The sequence below is a fragment of the Crocodylus siamensis genome, chromosome 3 (genome assembly GCF_052110815.1).
Source record: "Crocodylus siamensis isolate JL-2025a chromosome 3, ASM5211081v1, whole genome shotgun sequence".
Taxonomy (NCBI): Eukaryota; Metazoa; Chordata; order Crocodylia; family Crocodylidae; genus Crocodylus; species Crocodylus siamensis.
In genome coordinates, this window is record NC_143397.1 from 19,958,693 (window position 1) to 19,985,043 (window position 26,351).

At 43.0% G+C, this 26,351-nt stretch overlaps 1 protein-coding gene across 8 annotated transcripts in view; it reads left to right on the plus strand.

Annotated features, from left to right (window-relative positions):
- The window catches only part of NEDD4L (NEDD4 like E3 ubiquitin protein ligase), a 347,734-nt gene that overhangs the window by 216,282 nt on the left and 105,101 nt on the right, over positions 1-26,351 (plus strand). For all 8 annotated transcript variants that reach the window (XM_090037858.1, XM_090037859.1, XM_090037860.1 and 5 more), the window contains one exon: positions 26,073-26,123. In XM_090037858.1, the coding sequence (XP_089893984.1) occupies positions 26,073-26,123 (51 nt within the window). The remainder of the gene's footprint in view (positions 1-26,072; positions 26,124-26,351) is intronic.

Genomic DNA, 26,351 nt, shown 5'->3' on the forward strand with positions numbered 1-26,351 from the left:
CGTAGATGTTCATAGCATAATGACACGAAGGGTATGGACACACGTACATTTGGAACGGTTTCAAAAGGGGAGGGAGGAGCTCTTGTTCCACACCGCCCAACAGCTGTTACATTCTAGCAGTTACGTGTAGACAAGCTGGGAATGACACAAATGTAGCAAAACAGCTCCAACTTTAATGCTGAATGAAGTAGAGTTATTAAAGTTGGAACAGTTTTGCTACATTTGTACTGCTCCTAACTTGTCCACACAAGTTGGAACGTAAGAGCTCCCAAATCGGCGGTTCACGGTTTGAAACATTGCCCTTTTGAAACGTAGCCAAATGTACGTTTGTCCATACTCTATGATACTCAAAGCCATGTAATAGTATGTCTTGTGTACTTCTCTAAATTAAGGTGCGTTTAATGTTCAGATCATACCAGCTTCCCTGACTATTTTCAGAAATCAAGCTAATCGCTTTATTAAAAATGTTTGGTTATAAAAAGCTAATGAAATTTTACAGCACTCTGACTTTAAGTACATTGACATGCTGGGTGATTCAGCTGTTTAACACTTTTAGGTTTGAAATAACTGTTACTACTGGATATTACACACAATACTTGACATCATTGCTATTCAAACTCACTCTGTTTAAACCTTTTGAATTGATCTTTCTTGTTAGCACTGACGGAATCTGACAATGCATCAACATTGTGAAAACATATAGTTTATCTCCCTCTTGATTCCTTCTCTCACCATAGCTGTAAAAACCCATTTTTGATTTGTCTTAAAGGTGTTTGATATCCACTTTCTGCTGCATTGAGAGAGAATGTATTACTATTAAGCACTTGAGCAAGTGATGTGTCCAAATGTTGTGCAAAATAAGTATGGGATTCTGATGTCACTGATTTGCTTTGAACCAAAAGTGACTACCATTTCCATAAAGCAAGAGTAGAATGTTTTTGCAGAAGCGGTTCAGTAAAAACGTGGCATTTAAGTGAAGGAAAAAGTGTCTTTATTTTACATAATGGCCAATGGCAAAAACAGAGTATACAGTAGCATGCAGGAGATGCTCATTGTCACTACAAGTCGCTATTGTTTTGTTAAACTAATTTCACTGGCTATGCTCATTCTTTCCTTTTTGGTCACTGATACTGCATCATCATAGAATCAGTGAGTCAGAAGGGACCTAGACAGATCATCGAGTCCGACCCCCCGCCATGGGCAGGAAGGAGCACTGGGGGTGGCAGGGGTCATAAGACCCCAGTCAGGTGCCTATCCAGTCTCCTCTTGAAGATCTCCAGGGAATGTGAGAGCACCAGCTCTCTGGGAAGCCTATTCCGGGTTCTGGCCACCCTTACAGTGAAGTAGTTCTTCCTAATATCCAACCTAAACCTCTCCTCCCTCAGCTTGTGGCCATTGTTCCTGGTGACTCCAAGGGAGGCCCAGGGACTTTCCCCAAGTCCCTGTTGGTGGCCCCTGATAAGGTTGTAGGCAGCCACAAGATCCCCCCTCAGTCTCCTCTTGTGGAGACTGAAGAGATTCAGGTCCCTCAGCCTCTCTGCATAGGGCTGGCCACGGAGTCCCCCAACCATACGAGTGGCCTCCTCTGGACCCTCTCCAGGTCCTCCACATCCTTCTTGAAGCACAGCACCCAGAACTGGACACAGTACTCCAGCTGTGGCCTGACCAGTGCCGCATAGAGGGGGAGCAAGACCTCTCTGGACCTGTTAGTGATGCCCCTGGTGATGCAGGACAGGGTGCGGTTGGCTCTGCCTATTGCTTTGTTGCATTGGTGACTCATGTTCATCCTGGAGTCAATCCTGACTCCAAGATCCCTCTCTGCCTCTGTGCTGCTGAGAGGGTTAGCCCCTAACCTGTAACCATAATGCTGGTTCCGTCCCCAGGTGCAGCACCCTGCACTTGTCCTTGCTGAACCGCATCCTGTTCAGATCCGCCCACTTCTCTAACCTATCCGGGTCTGCCTGAATGCGGTCCCTGCCTGCCGGTGTATTCACTTTACCCCACAGCTTGGTGTCATCAGCGAACTTGAACAGGGTGCTCTCCAACCCTTCGTCCAGGTCGCTAATGAAGATGTTGAACAGCACCGGCCCAAGGACTGAGCCCTGGGGGACTGCACTGCTCACATCCTCCCAGGTCAACATCAGCCCATCCACCACCACCCTCTGGGTGCGCCCCTGAAGCCAGTTTGCCACCCATGTGACCGTGCATTCTTCAATGCCGCAGTCCCTCACCTTGCCCACCAGAATTGGGTGGGACACTGTGTCGAAGGCCTTCTGGAAGTCCAAGAAGATGACATCGACTTCCTCCTTCCCATCTAAGCTCTTTGTTACGTGGTCATAGAAAGAGACCAGGTTAGTCAGGCAGGATCGGCCTTGCATGAACCCATGTTGGTTGCCCCTCAACATCTCTTCCCCTGCAGGGCTCTCACAAATGTGGTCCTTGATAATTTTTTCAAAGACCTTCCCAAGGATAGATGTGAGGCTGACTGGCCTGTAGTTGCCAGGCTCTTCCTTCCTCCCCTTCTTGAAAATAGGGACCACATTGGCCCTTTTCCAGTCCTCAGGGACTTGGCCCGAGCACCAGGAGTCCTCAAACAGCCGTGCCAATGGCTCCACAATGACACCAGCCAATTCCTTCAGCACCCGCGGATGAAGGTCATCCGGGCCCATCGACTTGGGCACATCTAAGACCTCCAGGTAATCCTTAACTAGGTCTGAACTAAGAGTCAGGGAACTCGCATCCTTCCCGGGCCTCTCTACGCCGTCACCCAAAAGCACCCAATTGTCAGTGGACAGGAACATGGAGACAAAGAGCTTGTTGAAGAGTTCTGCCTTCTCTTGCGCGTCCGCCACCAACTGCTCTGCCCTGCCTTGTAGGGGTCCAGTGTTACCCCGAGACTTCTTCTTGCTACCTATATACTTGAAGAAGGACTTTTTGTTATCCTTAATCCCAAAAGCTAATCTAAGCTCCAGTGCTGCTTTTGCCTTCCTCGCCAAATCCCTACAAGCTCGGGTCAGGGAGGTGTACTCCTCCTTTGTCTCTGCCCCCTGCTTCCACCGCCAGTACGCTTTTTTTTTCTTTGCCCTCAGGCCAGCCTGGATATCCACGCTCAGCCATGAAGTTTTCTTGGACCCTTTTCCCGCCTTCCTACACAGAGGAATTGCATCCTGCTGCGCCCCAAGGATAGCCTCCTTAAGGAAGGACCACCTTTCCTGGACCCCCATACTAGCTACCCCCTGGGCTCCGAGTGCCTCCCTGGCTACTGCCCTGAGCACATTGAAGTTGGCTTTCCTAAAGTGAAGCATTTGCGCTGTGCTAGTTACCCTCCCCACTCTTCTCTGAATAGCAAACTGGATCATTTCATGATCACTGTCCCCTAGCCTCCCTTGTACTAGCACCTCCCCCACCAGGTCGTCCCCAGAGGCTAACACCAGATCCAGCATGATGTTTCCCCTAGCGGGGATGAGTACCTCCTGCATGAGGTGTAGGTCCTGTATGCATGTCAGGAACCTTTATGAGTGGCTAGACTTGGCTGACTGCTCCTCCCAGTCAGCTAGGGACTTCCATGGCAGACCCAGATCCCACTGCACTGCACAAGCACATTTAAAAAAGACAGGATTCCTGGAGTGCAAACTGCAGTCCAAGTAGATGAGAGATAACAGATGGATAGCAACAAGTCTGGGAGTGAGCATTAGATAATGACATGAGTCTCTTGATCTGCTGTGGTAGTCAGTGTTCTCATTACCCCAGGTACCTAACTGGTGCAAAGGTTTTAGACTTTTTTTAAAGTTATTTTGTCCAAAGAGACTTTTGAAGGAGAGCAGAGATGGGGATTTGCAATGTTATGAGGATTGCTCAACAATCCTTTGTTTTGAATATAAATAGAAAGCAGTGAAAGCACATGAAAAATTTCCCCTTGTAGAATATAAAATATTAAAGGGAATGTCAGTATTTGTTTGGAACGGACTGTCACTTTTCTTGGGATAATGGTACACATTTGGCATATAATTTCCAGCAGCGCTTCTAATACGTACCTATGACAAATTTATGCATTAAGTCTTGGGTATTTCTCAAAGTGTACCCTAATTGTGATAGTCTCAATATGTAAACCATGTAGGAGATAATAGTGCAAAAGTACTTCTTAAATAAGTCATTATTGTATTATGCCATGTCAGATGGATTTGCTTAGATTGCATTACATAATGTGGATATTCTCAGTCATCAGTGAATAACTGAACTTTTAGATCTATGACATAGATCTCTTCTTTATCTGAACAAGTAGTATTATTTGTAGGTTGTTAGCTCCTTGGTTGACTCACCTGTAGAAGAAGGAGTGAAAAACATATTTGGCCAATGGATTTCATATGTAACTGCTGAAAGCAAACTGGATTCCTGCATTAAATTGCAGGCTCTGGAAGTGAAACTACTGCTTATTGACCCCTTCTGTCCTTTTGTCCTATCCAGTACTTCCTGGTTCTTGTTCCCTTTCCTATCTGCTCCTATTCAACCTCATTACTCACCCAATTGAATTTAGATCTATTATTTTTGTCCTCTTCTTCACCCTCACTGGTCGTTAGATGGGAGAACTGAGAGCACAAGGGAAAGCTTTCCTTGCTCTTACTCATGCTTGATCCCACATTTGGCCCCCGCCCCTGAGTACCTAAGAGCAGCATTTATAGGGAATGGACAGCTCAGGCCCAGAAGTCGTTAGCTGGAGCATGCCCAATGCAGATGGACTCATCAATGGATTTAGCTAACAGACACAACCTGGTCTCTACTGAGTGAACAAAGAGTTTTTTTTCCCCCCTAGATTCAGGCAGATCTTCATAGGAGTTAAAAGGTACATTCTTGGCAAAAGGGCAACTTTTCTCAGAAATTTAGAATTGAAGAATGGAGGTGCTGCCGTTTTTTAATGATGAGATAATGTGATTTTTCTGTCTTCTTTTTCTTTTTAAAACATACAAAACATCCTTCTCCTTAATCTTGTTCTTGGAAGTGGCTGGACCATTTTAACTGAAACTTCCCAAAGATAGATGCCTGAGGAAAATGCCGTGGAGCATTTATTATTTTGCAAAGTTATAAGAAACTCCAAAAAAGTCTCTTATAATGGAAAGTTTTGGGCAGCTTATTAACAAGCAGTGCTAACAACCCCATCTTTAAATTGTTCTGTTGTGGCACTCATTTATTACATCATATCCCCTTCTTTTCATGTTTACTTCATGCAGGGCAACCCACAAGAGGTTTTACATGTAGCCTGGAGGGTCCTGTCCAGCTTCTGCTTCTCCCACTTTCCCTGCTAATGCAGTGCCTGGGGTCTGTGGGGCAGAGCTTCATGGTGAGAAGAGCTCTGAAGCACAAGGGGGGGGACCTCAGACTGCCTAAGTGGTGGCAGTGAGGCTTATCTGGCCTGGGAAGTAAAGATCCCACAGACCCCATGCAGAGTGTGGTACACATGGTGTGTGGGCTGGGAACTATGGCCAGCTCAGCATGTGGCCTCAGCTACTCAGAAGTTAGACACCCGTGATTTAATGTATACTCACAAAAGATTCCTAATCCCAGAGATAAAGGTAACTACTTGACATTGCATGTTTTCTTCTGATAAAGCTGATCACACAAAGCCTCAGGATTTTTGTTATGGAGCTGGATGGTTGTGAATATATGTTTTAGTTTAGTAACTACCTATCTGGAGAGTTGCCATAGGAAAAAAAATTCCACAGCATTTTATAACTAGGCAATGTAATGGCCTTTATTGTTCTAGACTGTGTGATTTCTAAAAATAGTAACATAATCTTGCTTGTGCTTTGCAGATCTTAGTGTTGTATAATCAAAAACTTACTTGACTAGTTCTAACTCCTGAATACCTGACTGCAGGTACTAACAGGAAATAAGGTATAGAGCTGAGATATGGAAATGAGTCCTAAATGCTTAAGAACTTTGAAATATAATACTAAACGCCACCTATCTCTAGCCAAAGGGAAGATCACTTATTTTTCAATGCAGTTTGGCCTTCTCAAAATTTCCCAGTGCCAGCAACCCATGCACTTCCTTAAATAAGATCAGTTGCAGTAACAGGCTGCACTTGTTCTATTTGAAGAAGTGACAAGTTATTTCAAGAAGAGATATTAAGTACTGTTAAGAGATCCAGACACGATGCAAAAGCACCCAAGGTGGAAGTGCTCTGCCATGGAGAGAATTTCTCTAGTTCTCTCTATTGCACATCTGCCACACAGCCCTTTGTGAAATGGGCTAGGGACAGATATTCAAAAAGCCTGAGCCTGAATTGATTCAGTTGTTGCAGGTTAGTCTAACCTGTCTAGGTTGAACCAGTTTGCAACTAAGTAGACATTGTTTCTGGACTCAGGAAATGCTGGCACATGCCTGAAGTGGCTCAGGTTAGAAGCAGGGGTGGGGCGCTGGAGCAGCCCTCCTTTCCCTTCCAGAGTGCTGAGCTGATTAGCAGCCTCTGATTAGAGAGGGGTGTAAACTCCCACCCTGCCTGCACCATCCCAGGCTTTTCCCCGCTTGCTGCTCAAGAGGTGGGAGTGTTACCAGACCCCAGCCTCGGGGTAGTACTCTGAGGCAAAGGGGGTGTGCAGTTCATACATCTGTTGATGATACTGAGCTTTTAAATCTCCCTCTCCCTGCTGCTTCTTGCTGTCTGCAAACTGGACAGGCAAGGGAGCCAGCAGGGAGCTAATAACACAGAGTTTAGCAGCCCATGAACAAAACAAAAGCCTCTCTTAAACAGCTTGTTCCAAGGAAGGAATGGAGAGACATTACCAGCTGACTTGTTGATTAGCTCCAAAAAGCCTTAAGCGGACACTGACACTGTTCTGCCTGCCTGTCCCCGTGAAATTGGAGAGACGCACACAAACACCTCTCAGCATTAGCTAGCATACCACATGCCTAGGGTTTTGGGGGTTGGGGTCATGATGTGGGAGATGGGAGGGAGGGGGGATCCCTGATTGAGCAGTGAGTGGTGGGGGAGGGAGTGGGGAGGGGGAAGCCAGGCAGAACTTGCTGTGCTGGCAGTCTCTGCCAGAGCTCTATCTAGATCCAAATTGAATACTTCCCTATTCTGTATTATCTACTCTGTAATACTTTGGTTTTGCTTTCTTTCTGCATTTTACTTTGTTTTATTTGTCATCATCTTTCCATAAAGACCATTGTGGTTGTGGCTGACCTCTTATTTCTGTTGGAAAGCTTTTTTTCCAGGCTTCTGAGTGTGGTTTTTTCTTTGGAAGTCTACAGGGTTAAAGAATGGCCTTTCTGAATCAGATTAGAGACTTTTTTGTAAGGCCATGCCAACTTACTTGGCCAATGTGTTGAGAACTGAGACTACAGGCAAAAATATTTTATTCCTTTTCTTCTTGCAAAGCACAGCAGGCTAAACATTTCAGGGTCAGATAGGAAAACAATATAGCATTTAGAGTAATTCTTTTAAAATAGAACTACTATTTTTTGATAATATGGTTTCAGTCTTATAGGTTGTATTATTATTTTATTATTAGGTACTGGTGAAAGGAAAAAAGAAATTAATACTGTATTTGTAAATCTTTATCAGGTCACACACCATGTCATTTACTTCTGTTCTGCTTCCTCTTGTTTAAGGATGATTTTCCTACTTCCCCATTTTCATTTGTGGCTTATTTTGGTAGTTATAAAACATACCTTGTGTTTTGAAGAAAATAATCTCTGAATGATAAATATAATTGGGTCTGCGATGACTGGAAGGCAGGAAGGGCATTCATCCATACAACTGTAACATTTCATTAAGTAGCCTGCTTAGACTGTCTTCAACGTTCGGTGTGTGTAGCTTGGATACGGAGTTGAATAGTTTCAGGGTGCTACAGATAAACAGTAAAATGTCTTATACTTCAGATTTTATTTTAATAATTCCTTTCTTAGAAACACGGCATCAACATGTGTTATAGTAGTATAGGATTAGATGTTACCCTGCATGTCTACAATGTAAAGCTGATATTCACATACACACTATTATATTTGACTTTGGTATAACCATTTCCCCTTGAATATTGCTCATACATTTCCTCCAATTCTTTCAGCCAGATCTTAGTTTTTTAGAATGGTAAAATTCTGTCCCATGCAAAGAATTGTCTTTTCATGCTGACTTAATTCTCTGAGTGTAAATTAAATATCAAGATTAACTTAATTCCTTGTGGTTTTACAGTATTGCTTAATACCACCTCACCCGCTGAGCACTTTCTTTGCACTGTATCTGAAGTAATTTGTATAAACAGGAATTTTAAAGCATTAAAAAAAATGTGATGGCTACACCACCAACTGTTAATGATACTTGCTAGCATAGCTGGGGCTTGTTTTGCCATTAGCTTTAACTGATGACAACTGTCCTCTAAATATGAACTTTAATGACACCAAGGATCAAATATGGTTGAACTTTGCTACATAATGCTATTGTGTATATAATCATACTCCACAGCATAATGTTATTTTTGTAAACGAATATATCAGACTTGTGTGGTTCATAACTTCAAATAACTACTGATACAGAGATTTCTGAACTGTAAGTCACTACTCACTTGTCAACACACTTTGAATATGCCAACACACCAGATTCAAATTGCTTTCTAAACAGTGTGGCAGAGAGATGTTGTCTAAGATATTGTCATAGAAATTTTAAATTGAAACCGCCTATTAGGTTAGCAACAGATTATGACTAGTTTACAATATGTGCATCTGCAGCAGAGTATGCTGGTTTATTTACCTTTTCAATGACAGTTATAAATATATTAAGCCTTTTGTAATGCACGAGTGATTTCCTAGCTTACTCAGAACTCATGTTAGAAAAAACTCTTCCAGTACAAAGTTTCAGATTCCTTTAAAAGACACAAATTAAAGGACTTTAGATTTTCTGTCTATGTTCCTTCATTGGGTCTTTGGTGCTCAAGTTCTTTAATGAACCTCCCAATGTTAGGAATTTTTTTTAATGGTGGTTTGCACGCTTGCTTCTTGAGTGCTAGCAATCTGCCTTGTGCACTGCCCAGTGAAGAGGGGAATACGGAAACTTCATTTTTATTGAATGGTGTCTCTTCAAAAACTTTACAAAGAATGTGCCCAAGATTTATTTTGCAGCACATGGTGCACCGTCTGTGCCACATGTGAGCCAGAGGTAAAGCAATTCTTCAGTTTTTGTAGTTTCCTACTATTGCTTTTGGAACCACTGGATAGCATCAAGGAATGGAGTGAATCAGTCCTCAATTACCTGGCATCCCTAAACTTTGATTAGACTCTTTGAAGTAGCTTCCTTAGGTAAGCACAATGAATGAATGAATGGCAGAACATGGATTTTTGTTCCTTGTTCCCCCTCTCCTCTGCCACCTCTTTTTACTCTGTATTTGTACCTTTATTTCTTGCCACATTGAACTGCATGTTTCCTGGCAGGGTCCTTTTAAAAGATGACTTAGCAGCGTCCTTTTAGAAGTGCATTAGCTTTGCAGTCACTGGATTTCTAGGGGCTTGAGACAAGAATGTGCAAATATTTTTTTCCTAACTAGGACTTCTGTGACCTTTGAGTGCCTCATGCCCAATAGTTCTCTTAACATGTTTTACTAAATGTGTTCCTGTCCACCATAACAGCTGCTGATGGTATCAACCTAGTGTAGATACAGAAACTGTCAATTTTTGCAGGTATACACAAGTCTCTAGTTATTTGGGGCATACACATAGGAAAGAGCTCCCCCAGTTCTCATGTCAGTACCAGATCCCGTCAACATAGAGAAACAGAGTGGCAGTATAGTTGGAGAGGTTAGATACATATCCATCTCTCCCCACTCACATGAGAGTTGCTACTTGATTCAAAACAGATAGCAATATCTTAATCAAGGAATTGGAGACACTGCACTTAGTTTGTTAATCGCATCTTAAATTGTAACCCAGCCCCATGTTCAGAGAATTAATGTTGCCACAAAAAATTACACAAAAATGTAATATTTTTATGGCCGGTTTCCATTACAGTTTAAATTAAATTGTGTGGGAGGGTAAGTACTGCTCTGGGGTCTCCAGTTGGCTCCCGTGTCCTTGCTGGCCAGTGCTCAGCTGATTTGCAGCCAGATCCAGGATTGCTGGCCCTGGTACAGTCCAGCTAACAATCAGCTGATTGCCAGGCACCTGGTTTTCAAATTGCTAGTGCAGGAGGAGCTCAGGATTATGATCCTGCACTAGAAAGTAGGACATGATTAGGATCTGATCCCCAATCCCAACATCATGTGTGCTGCTATGCATGTGTGGCATGGCAGGATTGTTAGGATTGAGGATGAGATCCCATCACGCCTTTAAAGGAATATCTGTCAGCTGCCATAGGCAATATAGTTGCTAAGCTCCAGCATTTTAAAATCTAGTCTTCTTCCCATGAAAGAATAATCACAGATGCATATTTCCAAAGTCCCTGGGTCAGGGGTGATGCTGACAGTCTGTCTTAAGATACAGGAGTCCTGTTTTCTTGAAGCAGATTGATTTGCATTTTCCCTGTTCCCTTGCAAAGGAGGCATATTTTAAAATATTGGCGCTTCTGGCAGCTGATCATTTGCTGCTGCTGACAGACCTTACACACTCAAATAAATCCGTTTATTCCCTGGCTGGCTGCTCTGGAGTGTTTAGGTCCAGTGGAGTATCCCATAGCATATCCTTCTTCACACAACCAGAACTTTATCCTGGGATTTTCAACACTTCCCATCCAAGACCAGCATAAAGCATAAGAACCACCTCCAGCCCCCCCACCTTATGCTGCATCTATCTCATTTGGCCCACACTGAGGACATATTACAGACAGAACAGAAGACATGCCAAAAAAACAATGACATTTACACAGGGATTGGCCTCTCCAAAGGACAACACATGTTGGCTGTTTTCCTGCCAAGGCCCTGCCTCCCCATGGCCCTTCTCAGCTGTGGACATGGAAGTTGGCTGACTCAGAGGTTTCTCACACAAAACAAACACTGTGGTTCAAAACAAAACACTTACAGAAGCATAAGGTGGCCACTGTCTAGCTGATTTTTTTTTTTCTTTTTTTTTCTATCTGCAGTGATACTGTTTGTAGCTAGCTCTAAATTCTGTGGGCTCAATATGCGATTTTCCCCTATGAGGTTTTATCTTGAAACCAGCTGTTGCCATTTTTTTTTTTAATACTTTAAAGAGATTTATAAGAGAAATAATGTGCTGGAAGTAATAACTTTGCCACTTCAGCCGGTCCTGAGGTTTTTCTCATGAATTTGATATAGTTTTTTTACTGGCAGCTGCAATGACCTTCTAAGGAATCAGCCCTTCTTTTCTACTGCTATTAGAGAAGACTATGTCTAGCATTGTCGTGATGGGAATCTGAACATTAAGTCTCGTTAGGAGAGATGGGAATAAATGCAGGGCGCCAACTGAAAGTGCTTTGGAGTTCCAAGTGGTCTTGACTCGGAAAAGTAGTCTCGTTGGTGACTTCCATACCAGTGTTGTCTGGGGTTCAGCAAGGAATGCCGTTTTAAGGTGAAAAGTGCTGGAGTATAGTTCTGAAGTGTCCTGCATTTTCCAGAACAGCTTTGCTATTCAGCAGCCGTCCTGACATTGTCCTGCTATTCTGCTAACCTATCCTGTAAAATATGACCCCTTGTCTGGAGCGCTCCCCCATGGCTGTGTACATTGCAGTCTCTCCTTAGTCTGGGCACAGAAGCATGAACCTATTTGGAGTGGTTTTGCTACACTTGTATTACTACAGCATCGTGCAGATATACTAGTTGCACTGTAATAGCTTGTATGGTATCCTTTGCCAGTGATATGTTGTTAAGTTTGTCTGTACCCTCAGGAAGTAGGGGAAGTAGAAAGCATGAGGGATGTTGGAGGACTTTAGAGGCTGTGGATGTAACTTTTAACTGCTTTAACAGGGACAGGCACAGTAACTTATCTGCACGGTCCTGTAGTAGAATAAGTGAGCTATATCATCCTAACATTAAGCCTGAGTGAAACTTTACCCTGAGTTAAACAATTAGAGTTGCTAGTCTTATATCATTGTAGGAGCATGACAGGAGCATGCATCATAACAACTTATGCTGTATAATGAAGTCCGTCTACACTCTCTCCACTGGTTGTGGATTTGGTCTTCTAGGCAGAAGGAGCAGGGGTCACAGAAAGGGAAGAATAAAAGAAGGAACTAGGGAGATAATGACATTTGGATTGCATACCATAGTTTGTAGGCCTGAGCTCCATATTGTAGCAGTGAAAAGTCAAATGATGTATAGGACAGGACAGATTTGGAAAGCATCTCCTGTGTGCTCAGGCAACTATATAACTTGATTAATAAATGTATCATATCAGAACTTCTTAGGAGTAGCAGAGCAAGAAGCCTCTATGGGGAGTCTTTGGTAGTACCTGGTGAACTAAGTTGTTCATTGGTAATGCGTGTGTGTATGTGGATGTGGATATATGGATATATAATGTCATGACAAACTGGGGAACAGAACAGTTCTACTGTGAACAGTTACAGAAAGGAGCGGAAATGAACCGGGGAGCCACTGTCTAACTCCCATTGTTCGTGACATAAGGAACAATATTTAAGGGTTTTTCTAAGCACTGAGAAGATGATAAACAGCCCAAGATAGCTTACCTGATGAATTTGATTCCTTTTAGTAGATGAAATGCATTTAAAAAAACTTGCCTCATGAGATGAGACTTGGAAAATTAATTAGACACTGACATGGATGTCATGAGGATGGAAAATTATGTAGAGGCTCATAAATAAAGAATAAAGCCTGCTAATTTATGGAGGGGTAATCATCAAGTTCTTATATTAAGATTAGGTTACTTTTTTTTTTTTTTTTTTTAAAAAAGGTTAAAATACGGGCAAGAGAAAGGAATGCAGTGCAGCCAGGCTTGTATATCAGGATGATATACAAGCTATTCAGTAAGAGTGAGGTACTTAGAAAGCAGAAATGCCATAAGAGAGAGACTGTAAATAAATTAGGAATGTGCATGATAAGGTACCATAAAGCTAATATGGTTTATGAAATGCATTTGTGGAGAATACCACAAGGCAAGAAAAAACGTAAATCCAAAAGGCTGAAAGGACTGATACGTAAGGAAAGATTTCAAATGAAATAGTATAAAAGTGGGGCTTGTAATGTTTTCCCTATTAGCAAGGTTGCCCAGTACTTCCCTTTAGAAGAGCTTATTTTCAGTTGCCTATACCTTTCTCAACTTTAGGTTTTTGTTTAGTTAGGTCTTCATAATCTGTGTGCAATGAAGGAAGTGCATAGTCTGAGTGCACTATATCTTGTTTCCTTAGGAATACAGGTATTTTAATTGTATAGTATGTTCAAGTTCACTGAAATACTTGAGTTATTTACCCTGTGCATGGTTCTTCTGTGTATGGTTTCATTTCAGCAGGCTTTTTCTTTTGTACCTTTTTCCTCATTCTTGCTTTGGCCTTGAAAAAATTCTGTTTCCACTTCAGCTGGGCAAGCATATGGGTTTGGAAATATTTTTAAAGATGGTAGTCAATAATCAAAAGAGAGAAGTTATAAGTCAAGGAATTTCCTCCTGTTTCCTGAATATTACAGATTTATTCTGTAGTGCTGGGGCAGGCAAAAAAGGGCCCAAAGGCCAGATCTGGCCCACCAAGCCATTGTATCTGGCCCACAAAGCCCCTCCAAAGAAATAGTTATTACTGGCCTGCAGCTACCCATCTGAAAACTGGCAGGAAGCGGGCTTTCAGAGCTTGTACATCATCAGACCAGGCAGACTCTGTGCCTCTACCTCCCTGGGGCTCACAACACTCCAGCTGGGAGCCCCGTGTGGATGCACCGAGCGTGATGGCACATGACTGGACAACTGGTGTGTGGGGAAAAGAGCTCCTGCCTACAGGAGGGAAAGGTGTGCGTGGGGGTTTGTGTGGGTGAGTGTGGAGTTTGTGTATGGGTACAACCACCACACATTCCCCACCTTGGTGCATAGTGCCCGCTGCCAGCAACAGCAGCAGGAAATAGGCTGTTGGGATGTTCATGGCCCTTCCCTGGCAGTGTGTGGCTCCAGCTGAGTCTCTGACCTGCTGGCACATACCTTCGTACCAGACCAGGCTAGCTTTGCGCCAGGATGTGGGGCTCATGGCATTGCAGGAGAAAGTCACGCAGTTGGTCCGGGCTGGCTCCATGCCTCCATGTGGGGCTTCCAGTGCTCAAGCAGGGAGCTGCACATGGCATCATGGAGTCTCTCATCCTGATTGCACACAGACTGGGAGCAGTGGGGAGTCATGTGCCATCAGGCTGGGTGGGCTCTGTGCTGTCACATGTAGCTCACCACTGGAGGGCTGGAAGCTCCACTTGGAGGGGACCAGAGCCAGCTCGGTCTAGCCTGAAGGTGTGCACCAGTGGACTAGGGACTCAGCTGGAGCTGTGCACTGCCAGGGGGCTCTGGCTGCCATGGCCATGAACACCTCAAGGGCCCTCTACCTGCTGCTGCCACTACCTCTGCTGGCAGAGGCTGTGCATGAGGGAGTGTGGGAGCGGGAGCTGCTACTGCTGCCAGCAGGGACTGTGTGCAGGAGAGGCATGTGGCAGAAGGACCCACCCCCCACCACAAACCCCACACACTCTCACACCCACACCCCCCACACGAACCCCACACCTGCCCACGAACCCCACACCTACTCACACACATACCCACACCCTCACAAATCCCTCCCTACATACCCCCACCCACACCCCATGCTCCCTCAACACAATATACATAAATAAGAATTTATTTTGAGCTATTATGCAATCACCTCTATATATACTATGCAAACACATGTAAACCAGGAAAAAAAAGTTTTTGAAATAAAATTAACATGCATATAGTAGGTGTTTGATTTTTAGTATATGATTTGGGTTTTTTTGTAATTCCAAGATCACTAACCCCCTCCCAAAAGTTGTACTTCTGGGGGCAAGGAGAAAGACTTCCAGTGACAAAGGTCAGGAGTTAGGGGATGGGACTTCTGGTCCCAAGATGGAGATTAGGGGGTGGGATACCTGTTAAGGGGTGGGACCACCCCCTCAACAGCCATCAACGGTCGTTAAGTAGCCCTCTAGCTGAAATAATTGCCCACCCCGGCTCTACTGGGTTTTTAGAAAGCACTACCTGTATTTTTATCCTAAATAAAGGTTTAAACTCACTGCTTTACAAGCTTGAGTGAGGTCTATATGTGGCTTCTAGCGAAGATTAAAAGGTTTTAGAGTGATCTTTCATCCATTGCATCCAGGTCTCTCTCACTGTTTGCTAGAGCAGTGATTCGCAACTGCAAATTCACATCCCCCTTGGGGAGCTACAAGCAGATTTCAGGGAGTCTGCATGGCCCACTATGGGGTGGACCTACCTCAACTCCCTGGAGCTCAGTTAAGTCCCAGTGAAGGGGTGGGGGGCAGGCCTGCCTCACCCAACTCCACAGCCTTCATCTTGTGGGTGGTGCTGCGGGGAGGTGGGCAAGACTCTGCACTGCTTCTGCTCCGGTGAGTGGGGCCATGGGGCTCCCCACTGCCAAGGCCCACCTGCTGTATCTGGGACAAGCGGAGTTGGGGAGTGGGGTAGTTGTAGTGGCACAGGTGGGCTATGGAGTTTTAATAGCATGCTGGGGGGTACCCTCAGGAAAAAAAGTTGAGAACCCCTGTGCTAGAGGACTGCTCCATAACATAACGCATGTGTATTATTTCAACAATATCCCTCTCTCTGAGTTGTGGAGAGAACCTTAGCTATGTGACCAAAATATTAATAATTGGCAGTGATGACTACAGAAGGATGCAGATACTTTGAAACGATAGCAATGAATAGTATGTTCTTCCCTGGGCAATTTAATGAGTGGGACACTTGGGAAGGTTAAAATGAATCATCTAAAGATGTGAAGGCAATGCATGTATACTACTTTTGTTAAAGTAATTTATATGCTACATGATTCAAATGCTCAAAAGCATATTGTTGATTCTGAGTATAGTCTACACATGAACCCTCTGAATACTTCTAGGAGTAGCAAAGTGATGAAAATTATATTTCTGTTTTGGAAGTGGGAAAAATCGTAGAACAATGAGGTAACTCACCAAAACTCGCACAGTAATTTGGTAGCAGAGCCAGGATAGGTAGAACCCAAGACTTCCTGACTCATTCTTTTAAACCATGATGTCTCTTGCCAGTCAGCTGTCGGGAACAGTACTATCATACAGCAGAGTAATTTACTCCACCAAAATGCACGTGTAGATGGTGACAGGGTCTGGCTGGGGCATGAGGGTTCTAAAGTACAAGGGCAGTCTGCCACCTAGCCCTGCATTTCCGTACCCTTGTACTTCAGCCAGTCTCTCCGCTGCCACCCAGAGCCCGGGGCTGATACCCCCAGGACCACTGCCAGCCCAGGGCTGCTCCACCCCAGCTCAAAGTGCTGGGGCCCTGGGCACATGTACAGATGCTGCGCCCAGGAGCAGTTTTCTCTGGCACAAAGTGTGCCAGAATTTATCGTGTCACATTAATTTCTTGTGTACACGCATCCTCTTTGAGCTAAAAGCTACAGATACTTCTGATAAAGTATCGATCCAGTGTTTCATAAGGAGAAGGAGAAATTGCTTAACTTTGATTAGACCTATTGAAGTCTGTGGGGGAGTAAATTCATATGCTTTGACAAATTGTGTGTTAGTAACTCAGAAGCAAAAAATGCTGCCATTTTTTTTGTGCTGTTACCAGTTTCCCAAAATTTCAAACTAGTTTCATAAAGATACCGAGTTCAAAGAAATAATTAGCAATTGTAATACATATACATGTTTTTAACTATGCTGTCAGAATGCTGGTATCAGGGACCACCTCATTTATTGTCATACAACTGTTTTTTAGATAGAAATATTATGGCATGTTATCATATAAAGTATGAATTTTAATAATAAACTTAAAGCTCTGCTATGATAAATATGTAAACTTGGCGCTGGAAGAGCAGCATGCACTTCCTGGAATTCTCTGCATAGTGTGGTTATAAATAAGCGTCAGGTTGTTTGGGCAGTCACTGGCCCTGATATCTGGTGTCACAAGTAAATTCTGGTGTGGGCTTTTTCTACTGACAGACAGATGATTTTTTGGCAAACGTTACAGAACCTTAGATTGGAATTTATCCTATATGATAGATTAATGAAAGGAAGAATAAACCTAGTCTTCTGGCTGGTGAGGTGGGCAAATACATACACTGCTTATATAGTGTGCATATGTATTACCAAAACTTAATATCTTTGGAAATATCATACTCCAAAATCTCTCTAGATCAAGCAGCTGAACTTCCTCTTGCTTAGGTAAGATACTAAAAAGGCTGATGGATGAACACATTATTATATGCATACTTTAAAACTAGCATTATAGTAAAGTTCCATTCTTAAACATTGAATTGACAAGGAAGGGCATTTTTTAGCATACATGTATTTATAATATGTTGATTCTATACGTACGTATTTTAAAACCTGTGTATAGCTCATTAATGTAAAATCAGGTTTTCCTCACCATTTTTTTTTTCAACTCCTTATTCTTATCTTTTGCTGAACATGTAATGAACTGGAGGAAACATGCCTTCCTTATTTGGGTAACACTGCTTCACTACTTTTCTCTAACAACAAGAACATTTGTTTACAAAAAATGAGGTTGCAGGGAGGAGGGGGAGATATTTTTAAAAAATCCCAACAACTTTGGTTTCAGAGGTTATGCCTTTCCTAATTATTTATTTAAGAAGTAGCCAAATTTTAGGCCAAAATTAATACTGGAAACAACATCTTTCTCAAATCATAGTCAGTTTGTTTAGGTAAGGGCCTGAAAGCTCTCATCCAGAATGAAGGCCATCAGCAGAAAAATGCCACCTGTATGGTATCACTGCGTAGAGTGAAAAACTATGGTCACCTCATCCTTTTGGATCACAGCTTAGGGTTTGACATGAAATGTTGAAAGAGTGAATTGGGAGTGAAAAATTTTCCTTACAGATTTCAGTACAAAGTAGTGTTCTCTCTTGCCACCTGTACATGGAAGTTCAGTGATTGAACAGCTGCAAAAGGGAGTTAGAGCAGTGTAGGTCTCGAATGAGGATAGCTTTCCATGTAGACACTTAATCATTAGGGCCCTACCAAATTCACGGTAGAAGTGGGCTATGCAGCAGCTCCTCTAATCTTGCAGGTTCCTCCCTGTACCCCACCCCAGCAATTGGTAGAGGGGCCCTGGTGGCCCTGATGCTTCCTGCTGACTGGCCAGGAGGCAAAAACAGCACCATGTCTAAAACTGTGGTTTTCGTCCCCCTGATGACCAGGAGCAAGCAACGAGGCCCTTTCACCAATCGGCAGAGGAGGGCACGTGGGGGAACTTGCAAGGTTAAAGGAGCTGCCACACAGCCCACTTCTGCCACAAATTCAGTAGGGCCCTACTAATAATACAGATTTACAGAGACAAGTGAAACTCATGGTTCTAGCTCCTCTTTTCTGCAAAAATAATCTTTTTCTGGACTTAACCTACTTTTCTACCTGGTTCTGAATGGTTTCCTCCAGAGGAAAGACTTATGATAATGGACAGTTAGTAAATTGGTCTAGCTGCAAATCCAGTTGCAGTATATAGATTCATAGATTCATAGATGCTAGGGTCGGAAGGGACCTCAATAGATCATCGAGTCCGACCCCCTGCATAAGCAGGAAAGAGTGCTGGGCCTACATTACCCCAGCTAGATACACATCCAACCTTCTCTTGAATACCCCCAGGGTAGGGGAGAGCACCACCTCCCTTGGGAGCCCGTTCCAGAGCTTGGCCACTCGAACTGTGAAGAAGTTCCTCCTAATATCCAATCTAAATCTGCTCTCCTCCAGCTTGTGGCCATTATTTCTTGTAACCCCCGGGGGCGCCTTGGTGAATAAATACTCACCAATTCCCTTCTGTGCCCCCCTGACGAACTTATAGGCAGCCACCAGGTCGCCTCTCAACCTTCTCTTGCGGAGGCTGAAAAGGTCCAGTTTCTCTAATCTCTCCTCATAGGGCTTGGCCTGCAGGCCCTTAACCATACGAGTGGCCCTTCTCTGGACCCTCTCCAGGTTATCCGCATCTTTCTTGAAGTGCGGCGCCCAGAATTGCACGCAGTACTCCAGCTGCGGTCTGACCAGCGCCCGATAGAGGGGAAGTATCACCTCCTTGGACTTATTTGTCATGCATCTGCTGATGCACGATAAAGTGCCATTGGCTTTTCTGATGGTTTCATCACACTGCCGACTCATGTTCATCTTGGAGTCCACTAGGACTCCAAGATCCCTTTCCACTTCCGTGCCACCCAGCAGGTCATTTCCTAGGCTGTAGGTGTGCTGGACATTTTTCCTCCCTAGATGCAGCACTTTGCATTTCTCCTTGTTGAACTGCATTCTGTTGTTTTCTGCCCACTTGTCTAACCTGTCCAGGTCTGCTTGCAGCTGCTCCCTGCCCTCCGGCGTGTCCACTTCGCCCCATAGCTTAGTGTCATCTGCAAACTTGGACAGAGTACATTTCACCCCCTCGTCCAAGTCGCTGATGAAGACATTAAAGAGTATCGGTCCAAGCACCGAGCCCTGCGGAACCCCACTGCCCACACCCCTCCAGGTCGAAACCGACCCATCCACCACGACTCTCTGGGTGCGACCCTCCAGCCAATTCTCCACCCACCGGACTGTGCAGTCATCCAAGTCACAGCCCCTTAACTTGTTCACCAGTATGGGGTGGGATACCGTGTCAAAGGCCTTCCTGAAGTCCAAGTATACGACATCCACCCCTCCTCCTGCGTCGAGGCGTTTTGTGACCTGGTCATAAAAAGAGACTAGATTGGTCAGGCACGATCTACCTGCCACGAACCCGTGCTGGTTTCCCCTCAGCATAATTTGTCCTGCCAGGCTCTCACAAATGTGAGCCTTGATGATTTTCTCAAAGATTTTGCCAAGGATGGAGGTGAGACTGACTGGCCTATAGTTACCCGGGTCCTCCTTCCTCCCCTTCTTGAAAATGGGAACCACATTGGCCCTTTTCCAGTCCTCCGGGACTTGACCCGTGCGCCACGAGCGTTCAAATATTCCCGCCAGTGGCTCTGCAATGATGTCGGCCAGTGCCTTCAGTACCCTCGGATGGAGCTCATCCGGGCCTGCCGACTTAAAGGCATCCAGTTCTTCCAAGTGACCCTGCACCACCTCAGGGTCCACGCATGGAAGTCCGGTGCCTTGCTGCTGCCTCCCTACACTCCCAGTGAGAGACTTGTCATGCCTCTCACTTAGGAACACTGAGGCGAAGAACTCGTTGAGGAGTTCAGCCTTGTCCCCTCTGTCCGTCACCAATTGTATATATATGTGTCTATTGTTTAAAGTATTGTGTTAATAGCAGTTGAATATCTTGTGTGGAATATTTGTTCAGGTCTGTACACTTCTGAAACAGCTTGGGAAGTATAGTAACACTGGCTGGCTCAGTGCTGGGCATGTTCTCATAAGCAGGCACTCGTACTCTACTGCTTACAGTCTGACTTCCATTATTTATAAACTGTCCTTTGGTAATGGCATGTAACATCATTTTCACTGTTTTTGTTCCATCACATTCAAAGCCATTTTATAATCCTAGTGAAATACTCAAAACGTGGTGTTGTGAGATAACATAGTACTGGAAGCTGAGGGCATGCAGTGTCTAGCTTATGAACGCTGTTCTTGATTTTATTTCATTTCCTTTCTGAGAAGCCCTGCATTATTTTGTCCTGGCAAGGAGGAGTCAGCTAAGCTGTGTACCGATGAACTGGGATAGAAAGGTGAACCACTTTCCTTGTTTGCACAAGGAGTGTGTTAAAGTGTAACTGAGAAGTGACAGGATTTGGAGATAATTTGTTGCTAAAATTTAGACTAGTGCACCAACAAAAGACGTTGGAGCAGTCTTGTCTGCCATGTGAGAAGAACTGGCAGGGTCATGAAAACCATTTACTTCATTCTTGGTTTTAAAGCTGTGATTTCTAAGTCGTATACATACATGATTTAAAACAATCCCATTCCAGCCAGCATGCAACTGTCTTCGCTGGAAATGTAATTATCATGCATAGTAACACTGAAAGTATAGTCAGGGCTTTATTACTGTGGGAAAGCAATGATGAAATTGTTGTGGTATTAGTACTTACCTGGGTCCCAAATGACCAATCCTCTGAACATGGTTTCTTTTCAGAATCAAGGCTGATTCTCTTATTTTCTTCAACACTTTCAATTCCTCATATTTTTTTGATGTTTAGTGTAGTAAATTGAGTACTATCAGTGTAAACCACATATGCAAGTTATAAGTATCTCTACAATACAGGGGACTGGTACATCAGACCATAACACATAGTGTACAGTCTGAAGTTTAGGTAGTCGCACACTTTTTGATATTCCTGTCTTAAAAACATCATTGGGCACTGCAGAGGTAATACAAGCATTTCTATTAGATCCTGAAATGAGTTCCTTTATGCTCTGCACTTCTGTAGTTACAGTAATTACTGAGGGATTTATTTGTGCTACTTTGAACTGTCCTTATTTGTCCATTAGTTCTCCATCTTCATTAGTAAAAATCGAATGTAATCACAGTCTGTTTAGTTATTGCTAGTTCTTTATTCTTATATGTTGAGGAAATTTGTGGCTTCTTGGGATTAAAAAAACTAAAATCCTTAATAGATGGTTGATTCGTATGCAGTTTTAGTGTGGTAGATGATATAATAGGACATAACTGAGGAGGTAAATTGGCAGCATTTTACCGCCTTAAAAATAACCACAAGAAATGTCAGTACTCAGAGGATATGCAGTTATGTTGATTCAATACTTACACAGTGTAGAGGCCGGGGTGACATGCTTCTAGTTCATAAGGAGCATCACTTTCACTTGGTTCTAGCTGGGATTCAGTTTCCTGTCTGCTGCTCGTAGGGAAGCGGGTAAGGCACAGGACTAAGGATCAGGCGTTCTACCCCATCCCCTACCCTCCATATTTCCAAATGTTGTGAACTTGCTTTGTGACCTTCTCAAAGAGATTTAAGCTGCCTCCATTTCCCAATCTTCAAAACAGCTACAACTTATTTACCACATGTAATTGAGACCCATTTAATTAATATTTAATATTTGTTGATGACATGCATTATGGAATAGCTTTTAGCCAGGTTAATGTGATTAATATGCTGGAATGGAATGCGTTTGTTATAGGAGCATACCTTTTAAAGAATTACTCCAGCTTGCTCTTCTTGAATAGAACCAGTTCCACAGGGGAAGTTTCCAGGCATATCATTGAAGGTTTTGAAGTTGATTTTAATTAGTCATTATTCTCTTTGTAACACTACATCGGTGGGGTTTCTATAGATCAGTGGTTCTCAACCTTTTTTGTACCAGGACCCATTTGTCAACATTGGCTGGTACCAACCCAGCGCTCCGCACTCCTGACCTGCTGCCCCCAAGCCCCAGCCCCCTCGTGTGGAGCAGAGGGTGGGTGTGAGGCAGGATGGGCGGGGAGTGGAGTAGGGGGACCCCGAGCAGCCTGTTGCAGGCTGGGACTCTGCCAGCCTGCAAAGGAAAAGCCACGGTTAGCCACGTTTTTCTCTTTTAAAGGAGAATCCATTTTTAAAGTTTGCTTACCAACCCATTCATATATTGTTGTGGCCCACGGGTTGAGAAACGCTGCTGTAGATGATTGGAAGTTTTATACTATGCACATCACACTGGGGTGGGAGGCGGGAACTACGAAATAGTGCCTTAGTGATGGAGCTCACATTGACATTAGCAAAGGTGACTGGATGTGCTGGGAAAATGAGATGCAGGAGTGCTAATAGATTTGTCCAAAGTTATGCCAGTCAATGGCAGAGATGGCATTAGGATTCAGGTCTCCTGATTTAATAGCCTTATGTCTTGTCTTGGATTAGACTATGCTCTCACTGACCACCCTTGTCCCTGATCTAAATTATGCTTGTTAAAAGTGCCCTTCATTCACATGGTCTGTTTATGTAACTTCACTGGTTTTGGCAACACAGGCGTGTTTTGAAACCAGGCTCTGTTAAAACGCTGCATCCAGTCGTCACTTGGAGAGCACCTGTTTTGGCCAGTTAGCTTTATACACTTCTTGTTCTGTACTTGACAAACTACTGACATTCTAGCTGACTTGATTTTTCCAGTTTATTTTTATAATCAGCTTTGCTTTAATATGCAAGTGTTGCCCTTGACATGCATAATGAAAACAGAAATGGGGAGCTTTTTCATTTTAATTTTAGCTTTGAGCTCTTCTATCATTAGCTTTGTTGAGATTTGTTTATAGTGGAACAGGAATATTTCTGTTCAGTGCATTGGGCTCAGAGTGGCAAGTTCATTCATAAGATGCCAAAAAACCCACCCCAAAACAAAACAAACAAGTGAGACCCAGGTTTTGGTTTTTGTTATGGGATTTTTAAAGGTGGTTGGGCTACAGGAACACCTTGTATAGACCAATAGATAAGATTATTTAAAAATCTAATGCTGTTTTGTAAATAATACAGTACTGAAACAAAATATGTGTGTGTTAGAGGTGAGCTTGATATCAAGTTGGTAATAGGGTGCTAAACCTCTCACATCCATGCCTTCAGTTCAGTTTTCATCTGTCATGAATGTGAGAGTGCCAGGTCTATTTAACTTAAAAATAAGCCTGGTTCTCTGTGCTATCACAGTATTCTTCAGATATTCTGCTCTAATGTTCTGTACTTAGAATATAAAGATCTATTTTTCCTTGACTTTCTCTATTCTGTGTGCATGGTGGATCTCTAATAATAGATTCATTTAGCTTGAAGATCATGATGTTAAGCAAAAGGGAGAATTTGAGTAGGCACTGGGAACCTCAAACTTAAAAATAAAAACAGGAAATGCAGCTTTGTTTTTATTCCTTCTCTAGCCTAATGGTAACATTGCTTTTATGAGACCATTTTTTCTTGTTTTGCACTTTTAATAGCAGTATAAGTAACACCAAAATAAAACTGTATTCATGTTTCATGACACTCATTATAGCACTGTAATTATTGTGAATGCAGTTTTATAGAACAACTTTTGCTGGAAAACATCTTCCCCTTTGCTGATGTTCTAAAAAGCATGTGAATGTTTTGGGACCTTCAATCTATATCCAGTCCAAAAGATAAATTATTTCCTTAACAGCTCCATTAACAGTTCATTAGAGTATTTGTCTTCTTGGTGGGGTAGGAGAGGAAAAAGAGAGAGAGAGAATTGTTGCTGAACCAGAGTATTCTGTTTACCATTGTTTTGCAGTTTAAAATGTTATTGAAATACCTGGGGGGGGGTTTAAGATATCCTATACCAGAGATCCTTTTCAGCACAACTTGTAAATTACAGTCCCTGCACCAAAGAATTTACAATTTCATTTAGCTATGAATGATTAACCATGGGGTTGGAGTACAGGGCAATAAAAATATTTAGGCAGGTTGTATACATTATGAAGCCTCACATCTTTTTCTATTTTTATTTTTTTTATTAATTATTAATTTAGGCTATTCTTGTAGCTGATTTTTTTTACCAAGTAATAGAGAAGTAGGTGAATGAGGAACTACAGGTATTTCATGCACCAAGGCAAAAAGTAATTCAAACATCATATGCAAATTCTTAAAACATACAGCATCACATTCTTCTCTTCACTTAGTAAATCAGCTGTATAGACTGGCAAGCATGTTCTTGGAACAGCAAGGGATCTACAATAAATCCAAGTAGGGTGGTCTCATCCAAATACAAATACAGAGCCCTTCTGCCTTATTTGGGTAAAACACAACACTGAAACAACATCTTAGTATGGAGGTCAGAAGATCCAGAAAAGGAAAGCCAAAGCCAAATAAGATGCTAAGCAGTCCTGATTCTGAGTGTAGAGCAGCAGATCCTAAACTATGCCAATTTATGTACCATTTTCTTAAATTGATTTGAAGTGAACTGATGGAATATCTAGTTCTCATACCACCTGTGAGTTTACCTGTATGGTTTGCAAATCCTCATTTTGGATCAAGCTGTTTTTGTGCAACCTGTTAAATATCTCCGGTATAGTTACCACCGTTTACTAAGGATAAGCTTTACCTGTGTGGTCCTCTCTCAGGGCTTGTCTGCATGCAGTTTTCCTATACCTTAAAGGAATAAAACCACATGTGTTGGCAGAGCTATGCAAGCAGATACAAGCTGTGCTGATGTAACTGGTGCATATGCAACCAAATACATTAACTAGATCAGTTTCCATGCTGTTGTGGTCAAAATAGGAGCATATGTAATGTAGGCCATATGAAGCACGCATAATATAGGCTAGACCACCAGGAAGTGGAGTGAAAAAGTAGTAAGAAGGCTGTTTTTGGGATGCGTTATTGCATCTCATAAGTTACTCTCTCCTGAACCACTGAGATCAGCCTGGTATATGTTCATAAAAACAAGTGCTCGGTTGTTTGGTATCATTCTAGATACATTTTTCATGAGAGAAAAGTGCTTACATGTCATTATCCAGCTTTATCCTTAGTGGCTAGTTGACTCTGCTCTTAGGAGGGAATAGCACTGTACATGTGAATGGGGCCCCATTAAAATGAAAAAAAATTCTTAAGGTGAAATGTTTTAAGTTTAAATACATAGGTGGTGACTTATTTTTAGCTTGTATATGCCCAGAATCTGTAACTTGCATAATGCTAGGAATCCTAGTAAAAGGCTTGGAAATTTACCTTTAATCGTATTTCAGGCTTTCCCTTGTTAGCAGTTTATTCAGTCTATAAGGTACAACTCTACCCTGCCTTCTGCCTGTTAACAGGTTGTCAGGCAAAATCTTAGCTGAAGTATGGCAACATCTGAGGGGTGTACCATGGACTAGGAAAGCACTTTAAAGGACACTGCAGAAATATTGGAAATACACTGATGAAATTTGGGAACTGTATCTGCTTATTAGAGGTAGTTATGGAGGTAGAATCCATTCATGGTAAAATGCCAGAAAACTGTGGTCCTTGTGGTAGCTATATGATGTTCTGTGTTTCATTTAGCTTCTTTCCTCCTTCCTGTTCATTAAAAATTAACTAATTTCTGTTTTCTTCTGTTTAACAGACTAGAGACGACTTCCTCGGTCAAGTAGACGTCCCACTTAATCATCTTCCGGTAAGAAATGTCCAAGTCCTCATCCTCTCTGTGGTCTGTACTCCACGTGAGAAATTTCCATAAACATTATGCAGGTCATCTCTATAAGTAGTTCAGTCTGATCTCCTATTATTACTGCAGCAGTATTGGTGGCTAATTGGAGACTCCCCTGGTTCTGCATAATGACCCCACATACTCCTTGACCATGTTGGAAGTAGAAAGAAGGTAATCCGAGATTCTCTCCCTTCT